Raw genomic sequence first — 13,525 nt, 5'->3', positions numbered from 1 at the left:
TCTTTTTACCAGGAAAAGTACTTTTTTCTAATGCATCTCATTTTTACTGTTTTGTGTCAAGTTGCAAAAAACCAGATGCTGCTAATCTGTTTATTAAGAGAACCGTTAATTGTAATTTTGACCGTAGAATGTTAGCGATTTTGCCATTAATAAGCAAATGCATGGTTGCCCATAAGCTGAATTTTAGGGGGGGGGGTACCTGATCTAGTCGGAACTTGGATATAGATCCTGGCGCTGGGCCGGTGCATTCATCTGACACCATCGACGACAGGCTTGGTCGACTGCCGCCGAAGTGTCGTAACGCCGCGTGTGCGCCGCCGCCAGCCGAGGCGGCGGCGTTCTGTTTACTTTGAACTAATTTGAGCCACTTCTTTATTGTGTCAACCGTAATGTTGGAGCTTTTCTTTTCTTGTCTGGTTAATGATTTTTATTTTCCTGCTTAGAAAGCAAGTGCTGTTTTAAACAAACAAGTGCGCACGCAAATAGTTTGCAAAACATTCTTGTGCTTCCAGGGTGAATTTTTATTCGGCACTAGTTCTTGCAGCACATTCATTCAATAGACGATTGTCTTTTGAACAGACACTAGATTAAATTCCAGGTAAGAACTTGAGATTTAAGGACCTCTCTATTTCAAGACACCTTGGTATAGGAAAGAATCAATATTTCTTGAGTCCTTGCCATAGGCAAGTGTTCATAAATACTGAGATTTTGATTCCGTGACTGCAGCGTTACTTGAAACGACGGGTTCTGAAAATTTTCATTTTTCCTAACTGTTAAATACTGAATTCAGCTCGTGTTGAGCTATTGAATGAGTGTTGAGTTGCACGAGCGCTGTGACGGATGGGGGTTGAGTTGATTTGAACGGGTGTTACAATCATGAGTTACATGGGAACCTGAAAAAAGCTATTTGTCCAACGCCCTTATAGAATTAAAAGAAAAAATTATTGGTCGAAAGGAAATCTCCACTCTACACCTATGGCCGTAAAAAACTGACGACAAAAAAGGAAAGAAGAAAAAAAAAACATGAGACTTGTCAAATACCGAAAAGTGAAACTTTTTTCTCACTTTGACATATTTGATGGCGACTGAAAAATCATCGAGGACAATTGATGTGTTTCCTTTTTTGTCATAAAACCACTGGAGGTTTTGTGGTTCATAAAACCGCTGGTTTATAAAACCACTGGTTCAAACCACTCTCCAGTGGTTCATAAAACCACTGGAGGTGTAACAACTAGGAGCTGACTAGGAGGTGTCTAATTACAGGGCGGATACCTTTTTCAGACATCGACAAAAATGAATGAGAAGAAAACTACAAATGCAGGTCTCCCTAATCACCATCTCAATCGTTAAATCTATTATACCATCTGGAAAATTAATTTTTCTCTACTTTGTCGAAATTTTCTTAATAATTATTTCATGAGTTTGAATATTTCAGCCATATACAATATATTAAAATATGAAGACCCTCTCAAAGTAACGGTGATAGGGTAACTGAAAGGCAACCTTCATTTCAAGTTGTTGTGAGCATTTTAAGTTCAGTAGAAATTCTTTTGTGTGAAGGGAGGGCCTCCAGAAAGCCTGAAGAGAAGGCTGTAACCTCTGGTGCTGTCAGTAGATCAGCTACCTTAATCGGTTGTGTGAATATGGTTACCGGGTTTTTTCAGGAGAGTAGCAACTCTAAATCCCCTCATGATCATACATCAAAAATTGGAGGCTGCTCGATCAGATATATGGGTGAATATTTCACCCATATACAATATATTAAAACATGAAGACCCTCTCAAAGTAACGGTGATAGGGTAACTGAATAAACATACACTACTGAATGGCGAATGAATTTTTCAATTTATGCAGAGTATTTTTAAAAGCCAATACCATCCCAGGTAAGATATTATCACAGATTATGTTACATTGTAATATATGATTTTGTTGATTTGTATAAAAAACGTTCATAATTAATTAGTTCATTACAATTGAGGCTTACATAGGCTTCTCCAGTACCTGTATTGAGAGCTACCTTTAGGTGAATCTGCTTTTTTTATTTCAACTGCCTCCCTGAAACCTTGCATGAGACCTTTAACGGGGCAAAAATGGAGGTGTTGTCAAATAAATTGAAATGGTGTAAATTGTCATAGACATGTTGAGCCAAGGCAGAATCAAAAGTCTCAGGCCTTTGGCGTAGTCCCATAGCTTTGTCGATTGAGGACCTGTGTTCCGACAACCTCTCCCAACTGCTGGGGGAACCCTATAAACACCACTGTCCATTTTCATTTCATTTGACAGCCCACGTTATTGCCCCTCTATAGGTCACATGCAAATATTCCGTGAAGCAGTTGAGATGGAAAAAAAACACATTCAACATAGGGTAGCCCCAAATAGAGACACTGGAGAAACCTATTTAAGCCCCCTTTATAATGAACTAATTAATTATAATCGTTTTTTGTATAAATCAACAAAACTATATTTTGCAACCTAACAGAATCTGTGATAATATCTTACCCGGGAAGTGATTGGCTTTTAAAAATGCTCTGCATATTTTGAAAAAATGAATTGCCGTTGTGGTAAATTGAGAGTAAATGAACTCTCTGGAACAGGAAACGGACCGTTTCAGGAATTGACTCTCGATAGGGTTAGTGTCACTTATGAACCGGGTTTGATGAGGGTTCTACTTCCTCGTTGTCACTAAACCGTTGATGTTCTTTTCTTCTTCCTTTTTTTGAGAATTTGTTTCAATATCTGCTGATGTGGGGTAGGCGTAATATTTTATCAGCAAGATTTTATTGTTGCGTTCACTCTCTACGGTTCTGACCCTAAATCGTCCAAAGTTTTGCCCCCCACGGTTTCCTCCCTGAAAATTACACAGCTTGAGCTATGTAAGTTATCAAGATGGCAAAACTAGCCCTGTAGTCGCTAAAGCGAAAAGTCTTAAGTTATTAAAAAAACCTGATTAACTTTTAACATTAATTTAAAGCCCCGTGATATAGATAGTGAGCTGTTTCAGGAATTGACCCTAGATGGGGTTAGTGTCGTTTGGGTCAATGGGGCTACTACTGCGTACACTACGGTTTTGTCCTTAAATCGTCTCTACAGTTTTGCCCCTACGGTTTCGGCCTTCAACATTCCACATCTTGAGGTATGTAAGTTCGCAGGAAGATAAAACCAGCCCCGTGGCCTCTAAATTGAAGAGTCTTAAGTTACCAAAAAACCTTATTAGCTGGTAACTTAATATAAAGCCCCATGATATAGAAAGTGAGCTGTTTCAAGAATCGACTATCAATGGTATTAATGGCACTTGTGGACTAGGTTGGATGTGTGTCTTACTTCCTCGTTAAAGTCTTATTCATAATATCAATGCTGTGAATTTCGGCTAATTTTCAAACTGACGGAAACAGAAACAATCTTGGGAAAAGTTGGGGCCACTAGGAATACATTTGTTAGGTGGCGCTAAGCTAGATTATAGTCCATCGAGAATTTTTAGTTCTCTGACACTAATCTAGTCGGGATCTTAAGCAATTCCAATTTTAATTTTGCTTGTTAAAGGCAACTGCCCATACAGATACTGATAGACATGTCATATCTTAGGCAAGGGGGGGGATTTGTAAAATATTCTCCTGGCGAATAGGTGACGAAAATACAAAAATTACATTTAATTATATGTCTTCAAGAGGGATAGGGGAGCCTAAAGACCGATACTTAGGAAAATTTCAAATGCTCCGCTAAGAAGTTGTGGTGTTGGACATTGTTCTGTGAGGTAAGATTTGCGACATTTAATATTATAGCTTTTTTTTGTAAAGGTGATTTCGATAATTAATATTTGATCATTTAGGACCGTTCCCTGTATGAGTAAAAAAAGGTTGCAAGTGACATAAGCCTTTTAGACGCTAATCTGACCAAATTAAATTAAAAAATTTCGTTCTCGTCCAAAAACTTGGTTGATTTTTTGAATCATGCAGTCATAAGGATTCTTCTTGGTAGTTAGTATTAATGCTAAGAAACAGGCTCAAGACAATGTGGTATTTTTTCCACTAGATGACTAAAGGATTGAAATAAAAGTGAATTTTCTCCATTACTTGTTTCATAGACTGTGCTAGTGTGCCCTATTTATGGCTCATAACTTGAATATATATATAACTAGAAGGTTTACTGGTTGTAATATATCTATAACGCGCTGCATTCTCGAATAGTCTGATGAATTCTTCATAACTACAAAGATAGGGTGGATTTAAAGCCCAAGGTATAGAATTTTTTGCTTCCGTCTCTTCCCCTTCCCCCTAGTAGAAATGTGTTGACATATGCATTATTGTGGTATCCACAACGACGTCCCATTTTTGTACTGGGGTTAATTTTGGTGAACTGGGGTGTGAGGGGGGCAAACCAAGGTCTGGGAGGGGCAGTTGCCATCCCCTCTGCCTCATAGCAAACTACACCCCTGGTTTCCTTCAAACTTACATTCCATTTGACATATTTATATATTTATGGTCTCCCAGCTAATCCTCAACCCTATTTTTCAAATGTAAATCTTGAGTAGTCACTTTTGAAAACTTTAAGTACTCCCCTGAGAGGTACTCAGGGGAGTACCTCTCCCCTGAGAGGTACTCAGGGGAGTACCTCTCCCCTGAGAGTGTTTGGACGGGAGTACGTCCAACACTCCCCTGAGAGTGTTGGACGTACTGTAGTTTCACTTGGCTCCTATCCAGAAATTTGAAGACATTACAGTTTATTTTTAGTGTTGCCAAGTATGATTGGTGACTAAAGATTCATTAAAGGGCTAAAGAACTCAATTTTTGGCATGAAAAAATGTGCCCTTGTAATTTGGACATAATGACATATGTATCTCTTTTTGGGTGAATTGTCATATTTTTATTTCCATATTTCCGTATCTTATTTTTTATGATTATACTAAAATTTCACGTCTCTTCTTCTTTAAAGAAGTGCCACAGACAGACCTAAAGCCAAAAGAGGATGACAGCCACAATGCAGAAATAGTGGCATTGTTGGAAGAGACATTGGCGCTACAAAACGTGAGTGTTTAAATTTCATCCTGTTTATTTTGAAGATTAATCATTTTAAAAGTATTTAGAAAAAGTGACAGAAATTCTTGCAGGAAATTTTTATTTTTGTGATGCCAATATAATGAACAAAAAAAAAGAATGGGTAATGACACTGTAAATAAAATTATTGATTTTAATTGTTCGCTCCTACTTACCAATCTTAACAAAGAATTTGATAGATTAATCCTTACTAAATCAACTACTACAAATAATTATTAATTAATTAAACAGACGGCTATTTAAATAAAAATACCTATTAAGCGATCAATTATCAAATTAATAAAGCAGTCAAATTAATCAACAGTTAAGTTTTTTGACTAATGACGCAAATTTATTATTAGCTAACCAACCAGTTCACTACAAAGCCATTTTGTCAACATTTTTTTCTGTTATTGCTCAAAGTGTCATTACAAAAATCCTCTTCATTCTTGTGTCTGTCGCTGGACAAGATGTTGATAATTATGGCAAAAACTGTCATCGCTTTGCCTCCTCTGGAAGGATTTCCACCAAGCCGTCTTTAATGCTACTAAGTTAAGATAAGATATTAAATTTCAAAAAATGACTATCACAAGCCGCGAGGGACCAAATTCGCATTCCGGAGTCATAAAACCATAAAAATAAAAAAACATAATAAAAATGGCAAAATAACTAAAAAACTGGCTAAACAATGTCAAAAACAACTAAATCAGAAAGGCAAAGCCATTCATTTGTCAAAAAAAAAAAAAATTAAGCGGCAAAATGTCAGAAAGTTAAAGAGGTAAGTACTAAAACAAAACTAAAAGAGTGAGATCAAATTAGCGTTGAAAAAGTTTAAAAGAGAACATATAAACAATCGGTGGGAACAAAAGAATAAGCAAATGTCGTATACACGTGATTGACGCAACCGGAATGGGATCGCTCTCTTTGGGGGAGTTAGGGGGGGTCGTCCAGTGCTTTCGCAATTTCCGTCTTCCTGGACGTGCCAGGACGATCAAAATTGGTAGGCATGTCAGGGACCTTCACAAATTGACTTGATAAAGTCGTTTTCCCTGATTCGACCATCTGGGAGGCTGAAGGAAGACGAACAATTAGAAAAAAATGAGGTATTTTTAACTTACGATTGGGTGATCGGATCTTGATGAAATTTGAAATTTAGAAGGACTCGTGTCTCAGAGCTCTTATTTTAAATCCCGAAGGGCAATAAGCCTCTGATTTTCCTTTTAAATCAATCTATTGATTCTTAGAATTTTGTTAGAGCTCATGCCTTATGAGCTCTTGGCTCTTTCGACCTTGTCACAAGTGCCATATGAGCTGTTAGCTCTTGTTAATTTTTACAGGAGAACTTTTTTTTTATTTAATTTAAGAATCAGAGAAGTTTCTATGCTTGGTGGATATATTTGGAATGAACATTTTATGTTTCTTTTGTTTATCTGGGCTTTGAAAATTCTACAATTTATTCTTGGGTTTTCCGTGTACCATCATCCATTTTTCCATGTAGATCATCTACCATTTCCTATGTATGTTAAACCCAATTCAATATTTTACTTTCTGTATGAATCATTCACACAACAACGCCACCTCTATTAGTCTTTGTTCTCTCTTCCTTTTTGTTTTTCCTACTTTATGTTCATGAGTGATTTCTTCCTTCAGCACAATTTTTTTTCCTTACTTTTCATCCAAGTACACTTACTATAAGTGACTTACATATACGTGCACATTCCAATTCTTGTGCTTTTATTTTTAGACGCAATCATAAACATAACCAATATTTTGGTTTATGTTTTTTATAATAAGTTCTTGGTTAATCCTCAGAGATGCTAGTTGGTGAGGATGATTTCTCCTGGACCGGCTTAAAGGTCACTCAATATGCCAGTTAACACCACTAGCTTTTTTTTCCATCAAACCTGACCGACACATCTCTTAAAACGGCTACAACAGAAACCACTATGTGGTGAGGTTGGCTAGAATAAATCCAAAACGAATTCCATTTTGATTGCTGGGTTTTGATATTTCTGAGTAGCCACCTAATTGAACCATCTTCACGCATGAACTTCTGACGAAAAACGGAGAAAAAAAAACATTCATAAAAAGCTGCTATATAAAATCACGGAGTTATTTTCGTGATTCGAAGCTTCAACATTCGTGGATGTGAACTAGATCGGAATAGATTTTGGTGATAAAAGTTTTTTTATCTTTTTAATTTACTCGGACGGCACTTGAAATTTTATTGAGACATTTTATTTTTCATAATGAATAATTATAGGTAAATATTTATGAGAGAATAATGTTGTATTTTACAATATTTTTATATTTTGGTCAGGGTCGTATCCATGATTTTTTTTCGGGGGGGGTGTAAAATGATTTTTTGGGGAATCTTACAAAAAAAATGAAAAATGCATCCAAATTTTTTTTTTTATTTTTGTTACGTTTTTACCGAGTCAGACAAACATTTTTTTTTGACGGGGGGGGGATTTTGAGATTCATATTAGGTTATGGATACGAACAATTGACGTCCATATTATACATACGGTATGAGATAAGTATCGTGCATATTATGTCAAACTGTTTAAAGTCGTTCATAAATAACACTGTGGGCAAAAAAAAAAAAAAAAAAAAAAAAAAAAAAAAAAAAAAAAAAAAAAAAAAAAAAAAAAAAAAAAAAAAAAAAAAAATGTAATAAAACTGTAATAAAAACTGTTTAAAAAAAAAAAAATAATAAATAAAATGTAAAAAAAAATTGTAGCTATTTTACGTAGTTTGTTACTTAAGATGTGTTTAATGTAGTTGTTGTCCTAGATTTCCTTTTCTTGTGAAGTAAATTTTGTTTTCTAAGCACTTATGATAGTCGTTTTTGATTTGAAATAATATGAAAAAAACTTCGTTTTCTTAAAGAGTTAAAGAGGCTGCGTCCCAAAGTCGAACCTTAAAACGTACAGGAATTAGAAGAGGCATTTGGGGGGCTGCCGCCCCCCAAACCCCCAGCTTTTAAAGACTCTTTTGTACAGGTTTTTTTTGGGGGGGGGACTTCATTGTTACTAATTACTAGTTTCGGCGCAATGGTTCTCCTGTCCTCTTGTGTTTAACATTTTTCGAAGTTATTCCATTATTCATTCATTTCAATTTTTTGTTAATTAAAAGAGGGCCTTTCCGAAGCCAAGAGCGGGGGGTTAGCAAAAAAACAAAAAACCTGTACAAAAGAGTCTTTAAAAGCTGGGGGTTTGGGGGGCGGCAGCCCCCCAACTGCCTCTTCTAATTCCTGTACGTTTTAAGGTTCGACTTTGGGACGCAGCCTCTTTAACTCTTTAAGAAAACGAAGTTTTTTTCATATTAGTTCTGTACGTTTTTCTACAATCCATGGTGGATGTAATTTAATAATTCCTGTACTCCTCGTACAGGAATTAGGAGAGGAACCCCCCCCCCCCCGCTTTAAAATCATTGTATAAAATACAAAAAAATATAGATAGAATGACCGGAATGTTTCTTTTGCTCATAAGAAGCTAATATTCTGTTATCTCTCAAATGATAAGCTGTCCAGGTGTTATCAAAATTTTTTTGATGTTGTGAAAAAAAACCGTCCGTAAGGGACTTGAACCCTTGACCCGAGGATTAAAAGTCCCACGGTCTACCGACTGAGCTAATCACTTGCATGTGTTTAAATATAACTTCTCAATAACTTTTAAAAATTTCAAATTAACATGGGCTCTTATGGACAGAAATGCGTTAATTAAGTTGCTAATGCATGGTTTCTGGAAAGCAGGGAAGGAGTTATCGGATCGAGCTGAAATTTCGCGGATAAGCTCCTGGGCCGTAGGGGACCTTAACTTGTGAATTTCAGCCCGATCGGACAACGTTAAAGGGGGGGGGGGGTTGGAGGGTCGAAACTTTCGGGGGGTTAAGATTTTCCTACGAAACTTTCCAGGAAAATTACTCGGAGAATTCCGCATCGAATGAGTCTTCGTACACCCAGATCCGATGTCGGATGTGACCTGTAGGCGTCTAGAAAAACAAAGAACATGAATTTTAAGTGGCTATGCGTGGTTTCTGGAAAACAGGGAAGGAGTTATCGGATCGAGCTGAAATTTCGCGCATAAGCTCCTGGGCCCTAGGGGACCTTAACTTGTGAATTTCAGCCCGATCGGACAACGTTAAAGGGGGGCTGGGGTTGACGGGTCGAAATTTTCGGCCAGATTTTCCCCATGAAGGAAAAGTTGGAGGGGGATGAAATTTTGCAGGTTTCTTAGTTGGAGCTCGGGCTATGAAATGCATTCCTCCCCATCCCTCTGCGACCACTGGAATCGAAGATCGCTTAACATTGTCGTGGGTCGCCTCTTTATAGAGGCACGAGTGTGCCTCCTTGATGTTCGAAGTAACTAACATTTTTTTTACTTACTTAAAGGATAGGCCGGAGAATGGCTTGAGTGTATTGGGAACAGAGGCCCTCTGGTTGCCAAATATGTCCGGTTTTGGGCTGCTAAAAATCATCTTTAATATAAATGTTGTCTTAAAGGTGGTGAAAAAGAAAGGAGAAATGCTTAAATTAATTTCTGAAACTAATCTATTTTCATGTTTCTAGTAGACCATACTCAAAGCCAGGACCGGAGAAAGGCTTTACCGTATCCAAAAGAGAAGCCCTCAACCGCCAAGCATGTCCTGTTTTAGACTGCTAAAAATAATATCTTTTTAATATAAATGTCTTTTTAAAGTTAGTGAAAAAAGAAGAAATGTTTAAAGTAATTTCGTAGAAACTAATCTGTATTCATAATTTTATTTTCAAAAGGCCATGCCAAAGGCTAGAATCGCAGAATGGCTTGAACGGATCGAAACAAGATGCCCCAAAGTTACCAAATATGCCCAGTTTTGGGTGGCCAAGTCACGGCTAGTCAACAGGAAGAAGCATGCACAAGAAGCTTTTGATATCATTGAGGAAGGATGCCTTGCCGGAGCTGAAGTAAGCAATTCTAAAATCTAGCTCTTATTCTAATATCAAAAGTGATATTTTTTTATTATTTGGGCACTTTTTTAGTTTATTATTAGACAGTTTTTTGTTTAGGAAAGAGGGCCTTTCTTTTTTAATAAACTCTTAGTTTTTATAGGTAAAAGAGTACCTTTTTCTTTTTGTTTCTCTTTTAAAGGACGTGTTTTCCTTTTTCATTAGTGAGGAGGGATGCGAAAAGGCATCCTTCCTCAGGAAGGATGCACATTTGGCTTCCTCGGGAAAGAGCACATTTTGGCTGTGCTCGTAAGGTCAACATTAGATCTACTTAAAGGCTAAATTGAAATAACAGCATACAGTCAAATAACAGCATACTAATACAAATAATCCTGAGATATTTATAAAAATAAATAGCATGTAATTAAATAAAGTATAATCTAACATTTCTGTAATTGTTTCTCCGTCATATATTGAAGGGGGGGGATTGAAAAGCAACCCTCCTCTCTCTTAAGAAATTGGCCTGTTATGGATATATATAGCCATAAGCATTTAAGGACTTTAACTTTAATGTTTTTAAGTCGTAATATTCTTGATCCATATGACACTTGAAAGACTCAATCCTTCGTGAAAGTAACGCCCGCAAATTTCTTCTTCGGCAACTCTGTAATTTTGAAAATAAGTATTATTGGCTAGCGACTTAGGGGAGAGGGAGGGGGACTACCTAGTACACGAATCAAAAATGATATTTTTTTTTATTTGGGCACGTTTTTAGTTTATTATTAGACAGGTTTTTGTTTAGGAAAGAGGGCCTTTTCTGTTTTAATAAATTCTTAGTTTTTATAGGTAAAAGAGTAGGTTTTCCTTTTGGTTTCCCTTTTAAAGGATTTTTTAAGTATTTTTAAAATCTAGGCCCTCATTCTAATATCAAAAGTAATATTTTTTTGTTAGTTGAGTACGTTTTTAGTTTGTTATTAGACATTTTCGTCTTTAGGAAAGGGGGCATTTTTCTTGTTAATAAATCCTTAGTTTTCATAAGTAAAAGAGTCCGTTTCCCTTTTAAATGACTTTTGTTTTTCTTTTTCATCATTGAGGAAGGATGCCTTGCCGGAGCTGAAGTAAGAAATTCTAAAACCTAAGCCCTCATTCTAATATCAAAAGTAATATTTTTCTTGTTGTTCGGGTACATTTTTATTTTTTTATTAGATATGTTCGTCTTTAGGAAAGGGGCCATTTTCCTTCTTAATAAATTCATAGGAGAAATCCTTTCATTGATTAATTTTATATTTTAACAAAATACACTTAAAAATAAAGAAAAATAGATAAAAGAAATTAGAAAAAAAGGACGTTTTCCTTTTTGCTGTCCCTTAAGCACGTTTTCCTCCAATTTGCATCATCGAGGGAGGATGCCTTGTCGGAGCTGAAGTAAGCAATCCTAAATCTAGCTAATATTCTAATATCATACCTGAAACAATTTTTCAATTGGATATGTTTTTAGGTCTATTATTAGACGTTTTCCTTGTATTGTAGGCGTTTTTCAGAGAGAAATTTTGAAGTATCTTTGATTTTCTGGGGCTGTCAATTTCGTTGACATATCTCTGGGCTGTCAGATATTTGGAATTGGCTAACGTCTGTGATAATGTATTAATTAATAGGTTGCTTCAGCGTCTAGAGGCTCCTTGTTCAATTGCTAGCTTGGATTTCTGTGCTTTTTTTTATAACTCTGGAATACAGCATTTTTCTTGGTAATTATAAAGAATTATCGATAGTGAATTCGATTGAAGAGATGGGACAGTGAGTCCTAGCTAACCTTGGAATAACCAGTGTAATTTTCTTGTTGAAGTTGTTATTGAGGCTCTCCCTTTATTGAAGTGGCTGCACACTCTTAGAGATAGGGTAGTGAATCCTAGCTAACGTTAAAATGCTAATGTAATTTTCTTGTTGAATTTATTGCTTAGGGGCTTGTTTTTATGGCACTGAGGAAAATTATTTAAAGAATGTCTCCTTGCAAGTCTGCATAGCGCAGTTAATATGGTGTTGGTATTCTACTCCGAAGGTTGTAGGCTCAATTCCTGACAGAGATAACTTTTATAAATTTTTTCGCTTGCTCTGTCATTTTTAGTATTAATTTTTAACTTAATTTCAAAATTTTTTTTAAAATGTCTGGCCTTGACTACCGCTTTTACCAAAAAATCAGATTGGATTACGTTTTATGGTGATTAAATCTAGAATTTGCTATAGTATGGGCTAGCGAGCGTAGGAGGAGCTAAATCAAAAATTATAGAAAAAGGTATTCAGCTTCAGAGGCAGAAATCCCGCGCGGTGGTGCTTATCATGGTAGCCTCCAAAAAAAAAAAACATCACCGCGATAACATTGCGAAATGTTGGCTATTCCAACCTCATCACAAGTGCCATATGAGCTCTGGACTCTTGGACCTTTTCTTTTAAGGAAGAAAGGGTTTGAAAAAATGTCTCCGAAAATCTCGGCCAGACTTGAAATCATCATATTTGATTTATTCAATAGTGATGACGTAGAAAACTCATCATCACATGCCACATGTTGTCTGGACCTTTTGTCTTTTCTTCCCATCTCTAACACTGACCAAAACAACAAAATTGAACAAATAAATCTTACCTAAATTTGCTGCGATTGTTTACCCACGATGTTGCCAGTGTGAAACACATTCAGCCGTTAGGCACGGCAAACACATTACTCCTGCAAAGGTAGACGCCGCTCAAAACTCCAACACTATTCCAAAAAACGTGTTCCTATACTTTTAATCATTTTTTTTGCAATAACACTAACTCTCTCAGCTGAAATAAACTCTCGCTCGGCTCGAAACGCACAGAGATCTTATTCGTTGAATTAATTCTAACTGAAGTAGGACAGGAGTTCTACTTGCCGTTGAAATGCCAATGTTACTTTCTTCTTCAAGTTGTTAAGATATATAAGATAAGATAAGATTTATTCATCACGCTGCACACTTTTAAAGATAGGACAGGGAGTCTAGCTCACATTGAAATATCAATGTAATTTTCTTCTTGAAGTTGCTATTAAGGCGCTTCCTTTTTTTAGTTTGCTGCGCACTTTTAGACATAGGACGGGGAAACCTAGCTAACACTGAAATGTCACTTTCTTCTTGAATGTGTTATTGGGGTGTATCCTTTTTTTTAGGTTGCTGCACACTTTTAGAGATAGAACAGGGAGTCCTAGCTGACATTGAAATGCCAATTTCACTTTCTTCTTGAAGTTGTTATTGAGGTGCATCCTTTTTTTAGGTTGCTGCGTACTTTTAAAGATAGGACAGGGAGTCTAGCTAACATTGAAATGCCAATGAGATTTTCTTCCTGAAGTTGCTATTGAGCTGCTTCCTTTTTTTTTAGGTTGCTGCGCACTTTTAAAGATAGGACAGGGAGTCTAGCTAACATTGAAATGCCAATGAGATTTTCTTCCTGAAGTTGCTATTGAGCTGCTTCCTTTTTTTTAGGTTGTTGCACACTTTTAGAGATATGATAGGTGGTCCTAGCTAACATTGAATACCAGTGTAATTTTCTTCTTGAAGTT

At 36.4% G+C, this 13,525-nt stretch overlaps 1 protein-coding gene across 1 annotated transcript in view; it reads left to right on the top strand.

The window, feature by feature from the left end:
• Positions 1–13,525, top strand: part of LOC136035654 (uncharacterized) — a 79,775-nt gene that overhangs the window by 56,058 nt on the left and 10,192 nt on the right. The window contains exons 9-10 of the mRNA XM_065717564.1: positions 4,930–5,021; positions 9,808–9,978. Coding sequence (XP_065573636.1) covers positions 4,930–5,021; positions 9,808–9,978 — 263 coding nt within the window. The remainder of the gene's footprint in view (positions 1–4,929; positions 5,022–9,807; positions 9,979–13,525) is intronic.

The sequence above is a fragment of the Artemia franciscana genome, chromosome 2, assembly GCF_032884065.1.
Source record: "Artemia franciscana chromosome 2, ASM3288406v1, whole genome shotgun sequence".
NCBI lineage: Eukaryota > Metazoa > Arthropoda > Branchiopoda > Anostraca > Artemiidae > Artemia > Artemia franciscana.
The sequence above is the reverse complement of the archived record's forward strand: the minus strand, read 5'-3'. Positions and strand labels throughout refer to the sequence as shown.